The sequence below is a fragment of the Eutrigla gurnardus genome (genome assembly GCF_963514095.1).
Source record: "Eutrigla gurnardus genome assembly, chromosome: 4".
NCBI lineage: Eukaryota > Metazoa > Chordata > Actinopteri > Perciformes > Triglidae > Eutrigla > Eutrigla gurnardus.
In genome coordinates this window covers 18,064,360-18,083,061 of record NC_139918.1, presented here as the reverse complement: position 1 = coordinate 18,083,061, position 18,702 = coordinate 18,064,360, and the positions used below count along the sequence as shown (strand labels likewise).

Genomic DNA, 18,702 nt, shown 5'->3' with positions numbered 1-18,702 from the left:
AAATCTTATTCTTATGACTAACAGAGACCTTGGTCAAAGATTTTCACCAGACGTTTGATGTGGAAAAGTTTTTGCCGAAGTTCTTTGCACTGCTTCTTCTTGACTTGATAACCCGACGTCTGAAACAGAGAGACATTTCAGCAAGTGGATATTAAAGGGACAGTTCACCCAAAATACATAAAAAAATAAAATCACAAATAAATATTTTGCACATAGTGTTATTTATCAATCTAGACTGTTGATGCATAGAAATCATGACCCGCCAAAACTCAAGATGACCCACAGAAGTTGTTGTGAGCTGTCCCTTTACACACACAATCAACATAATAAGTAGTAGAAGAAACAGCTAGCTTGAAAAGCAAGTTGTAGTTCATGAGTGGCTGTGTGCCAAACAGTCTGTTTCTTGATTTTACTTTCCATTTTAGTGGCAATTGATGAGTGACGAAAGAAGAGAAGTTACCTTTGGACAGAGGCTAGCTGTTTCCCCCTGCTTCCAGCCTTTATGCTAAGCTAAGCTAACTGTAGCTTCACATTAACTGCTCAAACAGTAGTAATAATCTTTTCATCTAAAGATGATCTAACAAAGAGAATAAGCATATTTCCCAAAATGTCCAACAATTCCTTTAATTTCACACGATAACGTATAGAAGTATTTCCACTCACCCGTTTCAGGTCTTTGAGTCGGTTATATTCGTCCGCCACACCCTGAAAATGGAAATGCAAATCGTCTCACTGAACTGACTTTATTACATAAACATATAAGAAATAAATCTGGTCTGTTTCATCTCCACTCCTCCAATACTAAGGATGACCTCAGCTGTTAGGATATAATGAAAAGGTGCAGCTATGACTGTATATTCTCCTGGCAGTCAGCCCTGACTCTTTCCACCCCATGCTCCTTCCCTCCTGCTTTTCCCTACCTGGTACTTCCCGGAGTCCTCGTCCAACATGTCCAGGTCTCGGCTCAGCTTGTGCATCTGGTCACTGACGTCGTCCATCTCGGCACAGAGCCTCTTATAGCGGGCCAGATCGGAGTCAAACTCCTTCTTGTACTGCCGCCGCTGCTCGTCCGAGGTTATCTCTGGGTACAGCCTGGAGCAGGATATTAACATGAGGCACGCAACAATTATTAAATTAAAACCATTATTGATGCAGTGTGGCAAAAAGAGAAGGGAGCTTTTTATATCAGTCTTCTTACAAGCATTTAATTAAAATGATTTAAACAGTTGGCCAACTCGCCTTGAAGACAGTAATGATTCTTGCCAGTATTTGTAGTATTACAGCATTTTCTTTTCCAAATTAATATGAATACTGTTTCAGGGCAGGGCACATCCGCCCAATTAATGCTGTGGATAATTAGAAAAAGTGAAGCCATAAATGCCATGTTTGTTGATAAGAAGTCAAATTTCAATGGATGATTTGTTTCACTCTATAAACTGTAAAAATGTATGTATGTATTTTTTGAACATTAAAGCATGAAGTATTATCCTGAAAAGAAAAAAAAAAAGAAAAAGAAAAAGTGAAGCCAGAGGGAAGTAAGGCTTCCTCTCAGATTGCTCTTAAATACTTGCATTTGGGCTCAACTAAGGGCTTTTTAAAAACTGAAATGAACTAAACTTATATCAACTCCAATTTTTATCTTTTTTCTTAAAAAAAAGCCTTTTTTTGGTTTATGTCATATATTCTGTTCTTTTGCTTGAATGCATTATGGAAAACACTGCTGTGTATGTGTGCTGTGCAGATAATAAATACTCGGAAGACACCAAGACTGCAGTATTAACTGTCAGCAGAGATCTGCCCCACCTGTAGAGGTAATCCGTGTGGTCCCCGTCTAGCTCATTGCCAGTGTCCCCGGTGGTGTAACCAGTTTCACACGGGGACTCCATCGTCTCCCGAGCAGCAGGCCGGGGCCCTCGGCCCTTCCTCGGTTCCTTCTCTGCATGATAAGGAGGAGGTTTCCTGAGGCTGTCAGTCTCTTCTGAGGAGCTGCTGGAGCAAACTGGAACCCTGCTGTTCTGGCACAGAGGCTCCGCCCCCCAATGAGTACTGTTGTCAGCAGAGAGACTATGAAAAAGCAAGACAAGATGTTGGAATTATTTCATATAAGTTGCAAATTCAGGAAAAAAAAGCTTTACTGAATCTGATCTTGCTTATTTGTGGTCATGAATAGCAAACGGTGCTCTAAGGTATAAAATATACATATTTGGTGTGACACACTTTTTGACTGGACTGAAGGATATCCCGAGCAGAAGAAGATAAAGTCATCGTCATACAATTTGTTGGTGGACATGAAACCACCAGATGTGGTCCCTTGATTTGTATTACACCCATAATTAAGCCTTTTTTGTGATTTGATATCTGGTATGAGTGTTCAGGGACACTCCAACAATACATCATCACATCTTTATTATAACTTTATTATAACGAAGACCCAAATCAGAAATTATATGATTACCACTGAATATTTATTATTAGGAGTCCTCACAGGAAGTGAGGAAGTTTTTTTTAGCAGAGCTCATACTGATGTTCTGATGTCACAGACACCGTCACTCACCTGTTGCTTTTATCATTTCCCTCGCTGTGGACACCGACTGTTCTGCTTTCGTAGGAGACCCGACTATTCTCCACCCTCAGGGCAGGTGCTGCTCTCTCCGATACGACAACAGTTGGTGCCTGCTGGGTGCTGCGCACATCTCCGACATGGTTCACCTAAAACACAATCACGATCCCCTCGTTAATGTTGGGCTTTGTTCCGCCACAGTACACATCGTTTTATGCCGTTCATGCAGAGATGCATAAAACAGAAAATCAACAATAAAAGAAAATACACATTATGTCGTATTCTTAGACACCATTTGAAGCATCATAATACTTATGAGAACGCCTTTTTTTATGCTGGAATTAACCTTTATTCACTTAAATCAGTCACATAAGCAGTGAAGTACAGAATCGAAGGCCTTCAAAAACACTTGTGTTAGGGAAGCTGTGTCACTGCCAGACAGATACAAGGACAAACACACACACACACACACACACACACACACACACACACACACACACACACACACACAGTAGCCTTGACCACTGTGTGACATCGAGCAGTAAAATGAAAGGACTGAAGGAGCAGCAGTCCCCTCCTCCTGAGTAGTATCTCTCCTCAAACAACCATCAGAACTGATACATTGGAAGGAAACACACAAAACCAATTAGCTGAACTGTGTCTGACATGAAACTGTTACCAGTAGAGGTGAAATGGTGATTTGGGAGTGAAATCAGGTGAACACATTGCAGTGCACTGGGTTTTTTAACACTACGGTACACCACTGCAATGTAGAAATGAGTGGAAGCACTACAAAAAAAAAGCATGATCATAAGAAAACATCATCAAATGATACAGATTGTACCAAACACAAGAACTGCATTATGAACTGCATTATGTCTCATGTAATCTACTGTTACTGTAATATGCATCATTAATGACTTCTAGTCTTTGACCTATTTCTGGATCGGCTCCAGCGAGCTGATGTGGATGTCTGGAAAAAGCAGCCGGCGAAATAGATCTCATGAATGCGGAGTCGGAGGATGATCCTCGACGTGGAAACGAACTCCCAGAAGGCTGCGGGGAGCCTGATACAGCGCCGCAGAAATGTGCTGCTCCAGTGTTCGGTCCACTCATTGTTTGTGAATGTGACACTAAAAGTGACGCTGCTGAAATATCCAAAGAAACTGGGAAACCTGGAAGTGCTCTGGAGACGAAGAGGGGGATATTTCAGTGTCTCCTTTCATTACAGATAAATCCGCTGCTTATATGCTTGATTAATAAGCATTTAATCGTCAACATTTTCCAGAGTCCATTTCAATAACTGGCCCAAGCAACTCAATATTGCTGATCGATCAATCGATCAACCAGTGAATTAATTGACTAAGTGTTTTAGCTCCAGAGTCAAAGATTTCTGAATTACAACAAGCAACAAATCCTCAATTACAATGAATCATTTTACTGAATGAAATTTAAGAAATTATCAACTTCTGCCACTATCTTAATCATTTCAATATTTTTTAAATATATTCATTGATAAATTGATGTTCATACATCATTTTAGGACATTTATCCTGCACACTTGGCAGTCTACACTGTTATTTCTGTTCTCGACTTCTCATGTCGATGAATATTCATTTGACTGTCCCGTTCAGTACAATCAATACCATTAACACCATTCTGCTGTTTGCTTTCAATCGACATTTTCTCTTTTCCCACTTCTGTTAAGTAAAAATGTAGCACAAAACACGAGGAAGTGACTTTTTGCCAGGAGTCTAATCTGCGGCAGTCCCTTCGCTACTGAATCATTTAGCGCCACCACACTCTGTAGGGATTCACACAGCAGCGCTGAGCAACTCAACCCTTTTTATACATTATACATGCCACATACATTATATATGCCTCCCTGCAAGGCAAGCATCTTCACCGCAACAGAAGAATGGCCCAGAATAGGGCCTGCATCTCCATGAAGGGACTCGACTAGATGGGTGACTATGTACGCCAGGGCCTCGCTGGATGAGTAGATTTGAAATGTTCCTTGCCCGTTCCATAATGAGTCGTGGCAGACATGATACACTCATAGTACACTGCATATAGTAGCCTAAATGCTGAAGGTCTGGTGATCTAGGTCACTGGTGGTCTGGGACAGCGGATCTCAACCCTGGCTAGAATGTGAGAGGTCGCCAGACATTTGTGCTTAACATTCACTGTCATGTAGTTTAAACAAACTATTACCAATATTTGAACAGTAACCAGTGATTTTATGGTTAAGACTCTTCCTGTGTAGAAGTTTGTTGTTATGAGGCCACACCTGCCAGTTCCCACAGGATCTTCTGCCACATTGCTGCCTGTGCATCTGTAGTTTTTATTGTTGCATCGCCCTAACCTCCGATGAGACACTAGCTGTACGTATACAAACTGTATGTGGCGAGCTACAGCGCATCAACAAAAGCTTATCCAGCCCACATCATGACCACAGGCACAAAAACAGTGAACAGCACATTTGCTGCAGGTCTTGTGGGCCCTCTGGTCGGATGGAACTCCAAATACCAGACAATGTTCAATCCTCTTCTGCATAAATGTGCTTTGTTCAAAAACAAAGTGATAGTGAAGAACAAAACTTTTGGGTGTATACTACATATTTCGGGTTAATCATATAGAGAATAATCCACATCGCTATGGACACAGTTTAGTAATAAATGTCTGCATGGTTCTGCGTTCATTGCTCATTTCACTTTAGAACCGTTTCATCTTCGGTAAAGAGTCATTTACAACATGGCTGGTTTCTATGATTCAGTCCATCCTTAAAACATCGGTGATTATGACCGCGTGCAGGAAAAGCACACGTGACAATATCGTCTCAAACAACCTGGACCTTGATACTTGAATTCCTGACAGGAAGTCATAAAAACGATGCTTATTGCTCATTTGTATACGGTTTCTGTGCAGCCGCTATCGCTGGTCTCGTTAATGATCAGTCAGAGTGAAACCTGGGCGTGTTGGAGATAAACAGCAGCGTTCTCTGAGTCAACAGGTTAATGGGAGTTTGTGGGGAAAAAAAAGGTCCCGAGCAAGAATGGAGAGGCTTGACGATGTGTATTTATCAGCCCTGAGCTTTTTATACTCGCAGGTAACTTGAAAAGAGCAAACAAGACATTGGAAGCTTTTGTTTCGTTATCTGGCAGGAAAAAAAGAAATAAACATAAACCACAAGTCTTTAGTTGATCTTCTATACGTTGTATACCATCCTCACTCGTTTAACACAATTCAACCTCTCTCAAAATCTAAAATATCATGAAGAAATAAATGATAAAATATAGACAACAGGAGACATTACCCAGTCCTGCACATCCTGGCTCTCGGACGACCTCACCAGGGGCGCGTCCCAGTAGATGCTAGCCTTGCCGTGGCGCCAGATCTTGCTGCGGGTCTTGTAGGCGTAGTAAGCAGACAGGGATAGGGCCAACACCACCATCAGACCCAACACAAACGCAACCGCCTGAGGAAAGCCAGAAAATACTAGATCAGGATAGAATGTTTTTTTTTTTAAAAAAGAAGAGAATTGAGAATAGAATCCAGTAGAATAATCCCACTCGCCTCCTCTGGGTCCATGAAGCAGTAGTGGTGCAGGTATTGGTTGTACATGGGGAACCCCCCCGGGAAACCGGCCCCCACGCTGCCGCTGAGGCTCGGACTGCCCTGGATGTTCTGGCACATCATCAGCATGGGATTGTACAGCATGCTCTGTGAGCTCTGAGACATCGGATTCACCCCGATCACGAAGATGATGTCGATGATTCCCTTGAAGTCAAAATGAAAAAAGTGTGTTTTAATCACAGATTTCAAAGCATTACTTTTGGATGACGCATCGATGACACATATATTACAAAAATACTTATTGTTATCATATTACTGTAATACACATAGAAGATACTAATTCATATCCCCACTTCAGTTCAGTTTCAACAGGTTTCTGCCAAGCATAGTTATCACCGCCAGGAGAATCATGCAGTCTCTTGTGTGTGCGTGATTGACTGTGCACCTCCGTGTCTGTCCACGGCTAATCTCACATCTGTATCTGCTGGATGGAGAAGGGAATCACAACATAATGAACACGTTTCCTGTTTGAGACTCACCTGAAGGACAGCTAAGATGATATCACAAATGAACACAGTGAGGTAGAACCTACAGCCCCTCATCATCGGTGACCGTGAGAAACTCCCCACCAGAAAGCCGAGTGAAACCAGGAAGTTGATGGCCGCCATGGAAATCATGGCCGACTTGGCAGACTGCGGCGTCATGTAGGAGCTCCCGTAGCCGTAGCTGCCTCCGTAATATCCAGACTCCGACCCTGAGACACCCCCTGCGGCCCCGACGCCGTAGCCCCCGTAGCCCCCGTACCCAAATCCATTCATGTCCCACACCAGGGTCGAAGCCACGCAGGCGAAGATGAGGAAACACATGAGCGCTGTAGCTCCTTGGAAGGTTTTGACGAAACCAGGAGGAGAAAACCAGCGGTAGAAGTGTTGAGGCTGCTCCTCGATGTAGTTGGAGTCTGGGGGGACATTGTAGGGTGTGTAAGGAAGATACTGGCTCTGGGGGGAGTGGACGCTCCTCGGTGGATAGAAGCTGTGGGAGTTAGTGCTGTAAGGGGGGCTGTACACTGGAGGGCTGTCGTAGTACCGAGGCTCATACATCGTCTTAATACTGCAATTTCACCTGGAAGAGGGAGAAAATATGATGAAATTAATTAATGTACATCACTTATACATGTCACCGCTACAAAACATTTAACAGCAGCTTTTAAAAGGTGTCTCAGTCCTAGAGTGATGACTCGATGAGTAAATTGACTTGTAAATGTAAAAAAATGTGGGTGCAGAAAATAAAATATTCAATTGGATGAGGCAAGTTTTTTTTTCTTTTAAGCAGAGCCCTCCATTCACCCCGGCCCATCCCCAATCCCTCTCTCTGATATCGCTGACCCACGCTTCATCACTCCAGAGCAACTCAACCCAACAGGCTTCAATAATTCAGACGGACAGCAGATGAGAGAGAGAACCACAGGCTGGCTGCATGTGTGTTACCTGAGAGCACCTACAGAATGAGCCCAGTCAAGTGTGGCAGATGGGGTTTGCTTTTGTGTTTACTTTTCAATTTTACTCTCAGAAACTAAGAAAATCAAAAACAATAGCACTATGTATTTCTTCATATAACTTTCCCCTTCATCTGACCCAGATAGATACATAAAAAAATGAAACTCTACTTCAGGCTAAAAAATGAGCTATACTCACTCTCCTTTACAAGTCCAAGAGCTGACTACTTTAATTCCAAACGCTTCACACGTCCATTATGCCTGAAAGCCCTTTTACCACATTCAGCAGTTCGGATAAAACGTCAGATATATAAAAATAAATGTAGTTTTAATCTGCTAGCAAGTTATAATAACACGGTTAATTAGGAGAAGGATAAGCACACAACTTACCGGCCACTTTCGAAAACGCTCCTCAACCTTGCACCCGTCCAGCTCGGCGGATGACGCGTCATCCGGGTCTCTTAATATCTCTCCGACGATCGTGAATCGACTCATCCCTCTCGTGAAAGCGTGTCTCACTGGGAGCCCAGTTCTCCCAGTGCGGACGCTCCCGTGGATCCACCTCCCAATTAAACATGAAACACCGCGTCACGTTCATCAATGTCACAGAGCATAACATTACACCACCGGATGTTTACCCTAAACAATAACTCCGTTGCAATAATAATGAATTGGAATATAAATCGTTGTAGTTGCAGGTGGTCATGCAGTGGAGAAATTGCTTCCAGACATTAAAGGCAATCAGAAGTTTGATTGTTTGGTGGGTAAACACCAAAAGTCCCCATCAAACAACAAACATTTATGAATTTACAAATTTGTGTTCCTTATTAAGAGAACGCAGACATACTGTGTTTTATTCAGACGGCGTTTCCTCACATTTTATTTGGGTGGAATCAAACAATTAGCCCAATCTTGAAAATAATTTGCAGGTGCATGACTATGAAAGTAACTGTTCCGGTCCTGAAGGGTAGCCTACTTATTATATTTGTAGTGTTATTGCAATACTGACAGCAGGCCAGCAGGTATCGATATAGTCCAACATGATATAATCCCCAACAGTCAAACCTAAAACGCTGATTAAAATGCATCTTTCATGTTTTTATATTACCCAAATTGCTTCCTGGTGTGCTTTAGAAAACAATGTAGGCCAATAAGTCAACGGTTCATGAACAAAGATTTGTTCTCTGTTTACTGATCTTATCACGTTTGACAAACAGACAAAGGACTCAAAGCCAAGACTCAAAAACAAAAGGTAGAATGCAAAGTCTTGAGTTTAGAGCGAGGGTTTTGGTCCACGGGAGGTCAGTCCAGAAACACACAGAGGTATCTGAAAAGAAGGCTCTGCAAGATGGAAGTCAGAGTGAAGTAGGGTCAGAGATACACTCAAACACTTGGAACAAGAAGGAAAACAGAAAGGACAAACTGGACAAAAGGGAACATGCAGAACAAACACACGATGACAGAAGGGTGATAACGAGGGACGGGTGAAAACAAGGAAGTGAGAGACAGAGAGCTGTGTATAAGACGTGAATGTATGACGCCATCCGTTGATTGGTTGAATAGCGTTTGGAAGCCTCGGGATCGGCATTTTGGTCGTCGCCATCTTGGCTTTTTGCAACCAGAAAGTAAGAACTCCCAGACAGGACAACGTATGCTTTATGGTCCCCAAATGGGACCCTAATTTAGTAAATGAACATCATGAAGAAGACTTGAAACTAAAGAATGAGACCATAAATTCATGTTGACAGTGTTTACAGACATGAAAAATCAGCTGAGAGGAGACCAGAAGAGTCGAGTGGGAGATGGCAAAGCTCTTCACCAAATTATGAACCTCCACATTTGATCTACTTAATATCAGAAGAAAGGTGTTTTTGTCATATGGAAAAAAAAGTGGTCGACAAAGGGCCAACAATATAGAGAAAACACAAAATGTGCAAAATAAGAAAAAGCAACACATGTCATGTAAGAAAAAAAATCCTTTATCGTGCAAACTTTCACAGATTTGAAAAAATAAAAAAAATAGAAATTTAAATCACTGAACAAACTTGAATTTAAAACATACAACGAATCAACATGTTGCGTTGACATAAATGACAGTAATATAATAAGAAAATGAGACATGAAATGAAATGAAAGGAGTGTACCATTCACATAGACATTGATGCTTAATACAAAAAGTGTGATAAACTTTTCATTCAAAATACATTATATTCAATGCACTCAATATACCGACACAACAAAAGAAAGAATCCAAGACAGAAAGGTTTTATGTGCTCATCAGGCGGTGTTTCTCTCTGTTCCTCCTCATGTCCGATTATTTTCCATGGCTTCCTGGTCAAAAGTGCGTATTCTGTTTTTGATGTGGCTTAATTTGGCTTTTAAATATTCACAGCGTTCCTTTTTCTCGAGGAAGCCAGGTTCCTGTGAAAACACACACACACACACAACAGTATATCGATTAATGGCATCAACTAAATTCCCAACTAAAATCCCATCTCTTTCTCTTTTCCTTCTCGTCTTGCCTGATTCATTCTGTAAAGTAGCTGCATTAAATGAGAATATTATTTGTATCGGTGGACGGCTTCATCGAAGGAAAACAAATATTGGGTGTTTACACAAGAGATCCCTCAGTTTGATGTTGAAATTGCCAGATTATTTTTCAATCCTCTGAGAGTGAAGGAATGGAGAACACGAGTGGCCTCACTTTTTGACAAACTTACGCTCTTTTTCTGCTGAAACTTCTTCAAAATGCTTTGAATCCTTCGCTGATCCTAAAAGATAAATAGAATGATAACCAAATGGTTTGCACAAAAAATGATAGAAAAAAACGATCCAACAGTCTGTATCACAATTGCATCACGTATAGGTATGTAACATGTGCAATAAGGAGACGTAATGATGACCCTTTGACCCTAAATTAAATCTGACATGGTTTATACAGTTAATGGACGTGGTTAAAACAAGGTTTACATTCATCTCACCTCTTGGGTTTTTCCGTCTCTGAGCAGTCGTACCATCATGGCGTCCAGCTGCCTGAACTTATCGAGAGTGGTGCCGATGTCTCCGTGGAGGTCCTTGTATTCCTGATACTGGTCATTGAAAACGGCTTTGTATTTTTCCCTTTCTTCCACACAGCTGATCTCTGGATACTTTCTATAGGAAAGGATTTCAGGGAACATCAATACGTGGCTTATAAAATAAACAGTACGTAGTATATATGACTAAAAAAGAGGGAGAACAAAGTCAGAATATTGGTACAACCCTGCGTCCTTTAAATGTCCACTCACATGGTGTAGTCTGCCATGATGTGCACTTTAGGGGTGTATTCAGATGCAGTGGCTCTGTTCAGACTCACTGGGGTCTTATGAAGCTCAGGGGCGAGCGCCTTTTTATTATGATCCCTACTCACAGACTCATCCATTTCATCCCGGAATGATATGTGCTTTGTTGTTTGAGTGGTTAGTGGGATGGACTGGCGAAACTCCTCCTGGGGTTAAAGGTAAAACACAAAAAAGGATTATTCAAGAAAGGTGAATGAAATTATGTGTGCAGTTCTGTGTTACAAGAAACTCTCTGGGGCAAAATTTAGGTTAAGCTATGTGTCAGAGAAGTCCTAAAGAAAAAAGAAAAAAGAAAACTCCAGCCAGGGGAGAAACTGGGTCATTCTTTTGCTTTGACAAGCTAAGCCTCTGAAGTTGCATTTCCTCAGCTGGGAGATGAAATTATTATGTCTACTCCTGGCCTCCCTTTATTATTTGACATCAAACATATTAGCTGACCATGCCATTTGTCACCCATTGGTGGTGGCCGTGATGCTCGATAACATGGGCTCTAACAAGGAGCAATACGCTTGCTAGCTGTTGTTAAATCAACACAGGTGATTTACATAACTAAAGAGCACCTCGGCACAACAATACATAGATGTCTAGTCTAATGCTTTAAAATATTGGATTGTGTTATGAATTGCTGGACATTTTGTGCTAATTAAATTGGATCAAATGGTAATGGCCACTGTCATGGAGTTGACCTTTGTTGGCTATTTGTTTTAAGTCATGCCGGCAGCAGGAGCGTATCCAGAGTCCTATGTACCCCAGTTTAACAACCTTGAATTACAATATACTATAATTAACCACCTACAGCTAATGTATGATACTCTTTGAAACCTACACCCTCAAATTTGCAAGCTCAAAAAAACTGCACTTGAACTGTCCATTCCTGTTATTTGTGAACTACACATATAGCCCTTATAAATCTCTTACAATGTTAGTTTACATCAAGAACACAAGACTGGGGATCAGATTTGGTCCAGACTGGAATATCTTCTGGAACATTTCATTTTATGTTTACTTGGTGGTACAAGCATGCACTGAAAGATCACAATACATATGGTAGCAGCTATTTCACATTTAACTGTATTAAATCTATTTCTGGCACACTTATAACGAGAGGACCTCATGGTCAATCAAGTTATGGAAAACACAGTTTACCGCTTAGGGACAAATCCTGGTTGACTGCCAGTTTGGGGGGGGGCTGACATATCAATACTGACAAATGGCATGCTCACTACAGATTATCCTGACTGACTTTAAATGTCATTGGATTTGATCTACCACCATTGTTCTGGTGCTGCTGTTGGCTCATCTGCAATCAGTAATAGTATCCCTTACTGTTGTCAACTATAAATGAGTAGCGTGGATGCATTCATGTTTTTCTATTACCCAAATTTCTCAAAAATCTGAGTAAAACACAATGAAGAAGCACAGGCTAAATATTTACAAAGACAAACAACAAAACCTGTGAACACTTTAAAGGGGAACCTGCACTTGTTGTATCGGCTTCATATAGTGAATGTAAGCTTACTTCCATGCTGAATCCACAAGTAGCACTTTCTATATCCAGACAGTTGAATTTTTCATGAAAATTATTTCTCCCCCACTTAAATTTAGAGGCGACGAGCTCGTCTTTCATCTACATCTCCATGATTAATGACATGTACCTTGTTCTCCAAGTACTCCCTCTCCCTTCGCGTGGCCTCGTGCCTCCACATCTTCAGACACACCAGGAAGCTTCCCAGATACATCGCCATGTTGATGAAGATGAAAGCCGTTCCCGCCATCTGGCCCCCCTCAACCCGACAGAGGTTGCCCATGATGGGATTGACGCCTATCGTCATGTAGCACAGCCCCCCGCGGTTCAAGTCGTTCAGGTAGACGATCCCTGCTGCCATGTAGAGCAGGAAGAGCGCCACGTTGATGAAGGCCTCGGTCAGAGGCCACCAGGGGGCGTCGAGGAGGATGGCGCGATAATACATCGTCAATCCCATCACTAGGAGAATGAGGGTTATGACCCAGGAGACTCCAGCGACTGCTAGTATGAAGGGAGTCATGGGGCCTCTGTAGCTGTACCCAGACACGCCTAGCCCATTGTTATAGGCGCCGTTATAGAGTCCATAGCTGTTGGACCACTCGCTGTCTTTCTGGACGTACGCGATGATGCAGGCGAAGACCATACCCCCGAAAAGGAGCTGGAGCCCGGCAAGAAGTCTGAGCAACCCTGGCCAGGATTTCAGATAAGAGTACTTCTGATTATAGACCTCCAGCTTCTCAGCGTAGTACTCAGCAGGGTGGATGCTGGTCAGGAGAGATTCCTCTCGAGGGCCCTGACTGAGCAGATCATCAGAAGGGCTCTCCCTTAACAAAGGCTTGTGGGAGTTCTGGCTGGAGTGGCCGAGTGATCCATTCCAGATCCTGCGCTCCAGCAGGGGACTTACAGGAGGGCTCACCCTGGTCCCGTTAGGCAGGTTCTGGATCCTACTGGTGCTGGCTTCTGAGTCATGATAACTGTCACTGTCCGTGGTCCGTTTGTGGGTGATGCCTCTCCATGATGGAGGGATGAGGGACTTCAGCCTGTCCTTCATGCTACCTTTTTGGTCCTCCTTTTCTGCATACGGCGGAGTGCTGGCCGTGCGGCCCGTGAAGCTAGTTTCACCATCATCTGTGACATTATCTGGTGTGGGTGTGTGAGAAACCCACACAGGCACTGGCGGATCACTAATGGAGTTCCTCCCGCAAGCGGAGGACCCCTCCACGCTCTCGGGCGCTTGTCTCTTGAATTTCCTGCTCCAGCTTTTCATGCTGTGGGCTGAATTTTGTGATTCATTGAGGGAGAAATAATCATGCAGTCCTTGTGAGGCATGGAGAGGCAGAAACTGTGTGGGAAGGGGGAAGATAAATTATTAGCTATGTATAATAAGCATGCATGATAATTATATGCTGCAAAATGTATAATTAAAACACCTGGGCCTCAGAAGCACATGTTATGATTTTAACAAGACTTCAGTGTTTCATCTGACTCATAGGCTATTTATAAGGAAGGAACGTAGTCATCTGTACGTCACCCATTGGTTTGTGGACTTCGGTTTTAGAGCCTCCAGTTAAGCATTTCGTGGTAGCATGGTAGCGTGGTAGCATGGTAGCGTGATAGCGTGGTAGCATGGTAGCGTGGTAGCGACAGTAGCCACGCATCAATCACAAGATAGCCTTGCCCTGAAATCACACCCTGCTTTATTGTCTATTTTACTGGAAATAGACCATAATTTAGAAATGAACATCATGCTGTATTGAAGAAGACTTGAAACTAGTGATTGATACCATAAACTCATGTTTACGATGTTTACATGAGATAATGAATCAAGTAAGAATAGTGTAAGTCTCTCAGATTGACATAGAATCAGACCAGAGGAGTCACGGCATTTGCCTATTTTGTCATCCAGCATTAATTGTTTGTGTTCACCTTGATAATACAAGTCCAATATTCACTTCTACTATTCACTTGGTTTGTTCTGCTTTCAGACAACTACTGAGGTAAATCTCTTCCGCTGCAAAATGCGCCACTATGTTCACCAGCTAGTTGCTAATTGTGTCTGTCTGCTGATTGGTGCTAAGCCTGTAGCGTCCAGTGGGTTTGTTAGAGCTGAACACAAAGCTGATGAGAGCTGTGAGAGTGATGTTTTGGACCGAAAAACCAAAGCAATGAGCTGAGAGATCCGTTCCAGAGAGCAGGAGGGATCTGCAGAGCCTGGTGATAATTATATGTGGGTATGTCACTATAACCCCATTTACACTTGGCATTAATATGTAAATTTGATCTGGACAGGGAAATACCAGGAGTAAATGCACACAGCAAAGACTGATGGATCGGCTGTCATTTCTCGATATCGTACACACATCAAATGCTAATACCAGATGGAAACGCAGCCTATACGGTACCACTCTAACATACAACTAGTATTTTATCCATTTTTAAAAAAGAAATAGCATAATAGCAGTTTTAAACTTGGTTGACTTAGGTAATACATCACAATAGACATGACCACTGGGATAGTCTTTTCAAGACATGAATCAAATAGTGTGGGTTGGCATTAAAATACTCTGCTACAGCAGAAAAACTCAGAGGGACCACAACATGACTACAGTACAGCTCGGGCTCGACTAATAACAGAGGATTTTAAGCCGAGCTGTGACTCACGGCAAGCTGCTGCACAAGCTTTTAATACACAGCAACAGTCGTGAAACTGTTACAGAGTGGGAGCACTTTAATAACACAGAGCATGATTGTCTTGAAGACACTAAAAAACAATGTGAAAACCAACTGCTTCTCTTACCCGTTTGACCCCAGCTTGTTTCTCTAGTCATGCAGATGGACTTTGAACGGCTTTTTTGTAAGGAAACAGGACCTGGCACCTCCTGTAAAATGGCCACCAGGCCCACTCAGCTCGCCCTCTTCAGTCTCGGGTGACTCAGTCCCCGAGTGTCAGACGCTCAGTTCCACACACGCAGGTTGATTGGCCAATTGTGTGCGTTGAGAACTGAGGGGGGAGTAAAGGCTTAAACATTAATCCAGAACCGCCCCTGTGCTGGTTACTGACTGGCACTACTAGGCTGATCTGTGGGCGAGAGGCTGAAACTGTTGACATCCATTCAAAATGATGCATGTAACCCACAACAGGTGCTTATAAAAGGACCTGGATGGCCCTTTAGGCTGCTTGTAGTTCATAGTATTTACAATTAATGGATAAGTAAAGGGAAAATGCTGATAATCCACTCATTAGGAGGTGTTCCGTGTACATATACAAGCCTGTAGCTAGAGACACTTAAAGTATTATCGCTTTATCAGAAACACTGGCTCGTCCACAAGATTACACTTCTTTTTAGAGACAAGCAGGGGTTCGATATCAGCCCTGCGATATCAATTACACCTCATATCTAGCATCTGTGAAATACTGCTTTATCATCCCGTCATTTATGAATAATTCATTGTCTTCTCAACTGTGTCATATTGTGTTGTTATCACAGAGGGAACTGGAGTGTTTGGCGCTAGAGGGCAGCAAACTACTACAGTGCTTCTCACTTAGCCGGTTCGTTGCCACCTTTCTCTCTCTCTCTCCCTCACTGAGTTTGCTCTCTCTCCCTCTCTTACCTCAGGTACTGTCTCTCTGCAAAGTGGCTAACCCAGTGGAAACTACGCTCTAGTTTCTTGTGACCATGTTTCTTTAGTCACGCGTAAAGAATAGGACAACACAGCGGCTAAATTCATAAAATACATCCCAATAGTGTTTCCGAGTGCTGAATGGTGGTTAAACTAAAATAACCACCATTCAGTCTGTTGTACTGCAACACTCCCCTCCAGCAATAACTACAACGTTGCCGACTCCTGCTGTATAATGTGACGTCACTCTGTGCCAGCAATTCTTCCAGGGCAGCACAGATTTTAATGTAGAGACAGCTCGAGGCAAGGACATCTGTAGTGACAACCCCCACCTCCCCCAACCCCCCACCCTAACACACACACACACACACACACACACACACACACACACACACTGCAGTACTCACAGCCAATACAATACAGTTAACACACAAAATGCAACCCACTTTCTCAAGTGAGTACCGTGTCCCACCAGTGGCCTTGGCCCGGGGCTACCTCATCTGTTGTTGCTGTACATGTCCTCTACTCAACCGCAAATGATATACGGGAACAAAGCGAGAGTCATGTATAGGAAGTGTATACTGTATTAACAAAAGCCTGACATATACATGTAATATAGTTGCACGTAATAAAGAACATACATGCTGGTCTAGCTGTGCTGTGTAAAAATGAATGTTGAATAAAATTTAAATAAGTCACGGATCAAGTGTTTAAATCAATGTGGCATTTAAAAATAATACATTTTTCATGTTATACTGTTATCAAATGTATGATTAGAGACAGATATATGGAAAAAGAATTAGTAAATAATGCAATTATGAAAAATAATTGTTTGTACATTCATGTTGATTTTTATCATAGCTCTCAGGAAAAGAAAAAAATATTTCCTTAAATGTCAGTGAATATGAAGCTAAAACTAGGCAATGCTAGCTTAGCTTAGTATAAAGACTTGACACTGGGGGAATCAGCTAGCTTGGCTCTGCTCAAAGGTAACACAAAGCTAATGCTCCATTTTAACGGCATGCTTTGGCATGGTTCAACTCGATTTGCTTGGAATCGTTCATTTTTTTTTTTAAATTTTCCATAAGGACAGCACCTGGTCCTTTTTGCGGTACCACCTCGGGTTGAGGTTCCAAGCTAGCTGTGGACCACTGATGGGCCAGAGAGAATCACGTAGCATGGAGTGGAAATTTGGCATAAGAGCCCTGAGCCATGCTAACGGCTCTGTGAACCTGTAATCGAGTGCTTCAAAGATGAAGCACTTTTATAGTCTATCCCCAGTAGTTAGCATCGCACTGGTTCCCTCAGCAAACACAGGTTTATGATACTTAAATGTTTTGTTTTAATAATCTCCACAAATGAACGTTACTTTTGAAGCATGAATGCAATCGTAAGTAAAAAGCTAATGTCAGGTTATAAACTATAGACTGGATATAAAAATTGGAAGTCGCGGATTGTAGATTGTTTGTGGACTATTTGGACAAACACAAGCGGCAGTGCGGCATCCCGATCAGTAACCTTACTACATCTGGCTTCTAGTGTGAAGCTGGAAACAAAGTGAGCTTCATAATTCAAGGTTAACTTTACAGTGTTTCAGTAATCTTAGTAGCTAACTGCATTGGTAGCGATGGTGGCAAGGCAACAGTAGCAACGCCGTGGTTACGACCTGTCAGTCCCATGGTAACCATGCAGTAAAGCATACGCTGCTTTATTGACTATTTTACTCTAAATGTGACCATCATTTCTCATGCTGTATTGAAGAAGGCTTGAAACTATAGTGCTTGAGACCATAAACACATGTTTACATGGTAAATCAAGCAGGAAGTAGGGTCATTTTCAGGACTCATTCCTGCACCACTCTATTAGGCACAATGGTGTTCTATGCTACATGCTAATACATGTGGGTTGAGTGTGTTAGCATTCAGACATTTGGTAATTAGATCACAACACAGCTGAGAAAATACATTTTGCAGGTATTTGGTCATTAATAGAACATTTCAGATTCTGACTGAGTGATGGTTGTAGAGGAAAAGTCCAAGCTAAGATGAGCTAAACTTCTCATGGCCGTCGCTTCATATTTTCCATCCAGATAATGTGGCATTGATCCTCTCATCTAACTCTCAGCAAGAAAACGAATAAGTGTATTATTGCTTTGTATCCAGACAAGTTTCAATAACGTAAGAGGCGATTTGTATTTTCCTTTTCATGCCATTATTAAGAGGAATCCTCCATTAAAGCTCTTCTAACTTGTTCCTTTGATTGTTTATTTTTTCATTTCCTTTATTGAATTTAGGGCCAGTTCCTTTTTTTATTATCTTATTCCATTTAGACCCTACTTTAATTTAGTTTCATTTTCTGTTTTGCCATGTTGTTTGAATGCCTTTTTTTTTGTACGTAAAGCACTTTGAATTGCTTTTGGGTTGTAGAGGTGCTATACAAATAAACTTGCCTTTATGTGCCTATAAGATAATTTTTCCATTGACCTCCGTGCATTTGGGACATTTTACAGTGGTTTTGCTATGTGACACAAAGGCAAGAAATAACTTACTTCCCTTTCAAGAGCCATAGGTATCAATCTATAGCC

The 18,702-nt window shown here is 42.1% G+C and overlaps 2 protein-coding genes across 2 annotated transcripts; both read right to left on the bottom strand.

The window, feature by feature from the left end:
* LOC311012137 (occludin) lies at positions 1-7,240 on the bottom strand. The gene is made up of 8 exons (XM_084007471.1): positions 6,676-7,240; positions 6,137-6,340; positions 5,877-6,038; positions 2,555-2,709; positions 1,804-2,064; positions 921-1,092; positions 664-705; positions 1-119 (listed from the first exon to the last, which is right to left on the bottom strand). Exons 1-8 carry the CDS (start codon positions 7,234-7,236, stop codon positions 18-20), a joined length of 1,659 nt encoding a protein of 552 aa, XP_083863597.1. The 5' UTR covers positions 7,237-7,240; the 3' UTR covers positions 1-17.
* Positions 7,241-9,515: 2,275 nt separating this feature from the next.
* On the bottom strand, positions 9,516-15,396 carry LOC311012268 (MARVEL domain-containing protein 2-like). The gene is made up of 6 exons (XM_084007648.1): positions 15,295-15,396; positions 12,628-13,839; positions 10,919-11,118; positions 10,613-10,784; positions 10,352-10,402; positions 9,516-10,052 (listed from the first exon to the last, which is right to left on the bottom strand). The coding sequence occupies exons 2-6, from the start codon at positions 13,762-13,764 to the stop codon at positions 9,936-9,938; spliced, it is 1,677 nt and encodes a 558-aa protein (XP_083863774.1). The 5' UTR covers positions 13,765-13,839; positions 15,295-15,396; the 3' UTR covers positions 9,516-9,935.
* Between the last annotated feature and the right edge of the window lie 3,306 nt (positions 15,397-18,702).

Excerpts from the sequence above, each read along its gene's own strand:
- LOC311012137 (XM_084007471.1), bottom strand. The coding sequence starts at position 7,236 with ATGTATGAGCCTCGGTACTACGACAGCCCTCCAGTGTACAGCCCCCCT. Across the intron at positions 2,710-5,876 it reads GCCAGGATGTGCAGGACTGG|GTGAACCATGTCGGAGATGT; the intron begins GTAATGTCTCCT and ends ATTGTGTTTTAG. Across the intron at positions 120-663 it reads GACTCAAAGACCTGAAACGG|ACGTCGGGTTATCAAGTCAA; the intron begins GTGAGTGGAAAT and ends TCTCTGTTTCAG.
- LOC311012268 (XM_084007648.1), bottom strand. The coding sequence starts at position 13,764 with ATGAAAAGCTGGAGCAGGAAATTCAAGAGACAAGCGCCCGAGAGCGTG. Across the intron at positions 11,119-12,627 it reads GGGAGTACTTGGAGAACAAG|GAGGAGTTTCGCCAGTCCAT; the intron begins GTACATGTCATT and ends CTTTAACCCCAG. Across the intron at positions 10,053-10,351 it reads AGTTTCAGCAGAAAAAGAGC|GAACCTGGCTTCCTCGAGAA; the intron begins GTAAGTTTGTCA and ends GTGTTTTCACAG.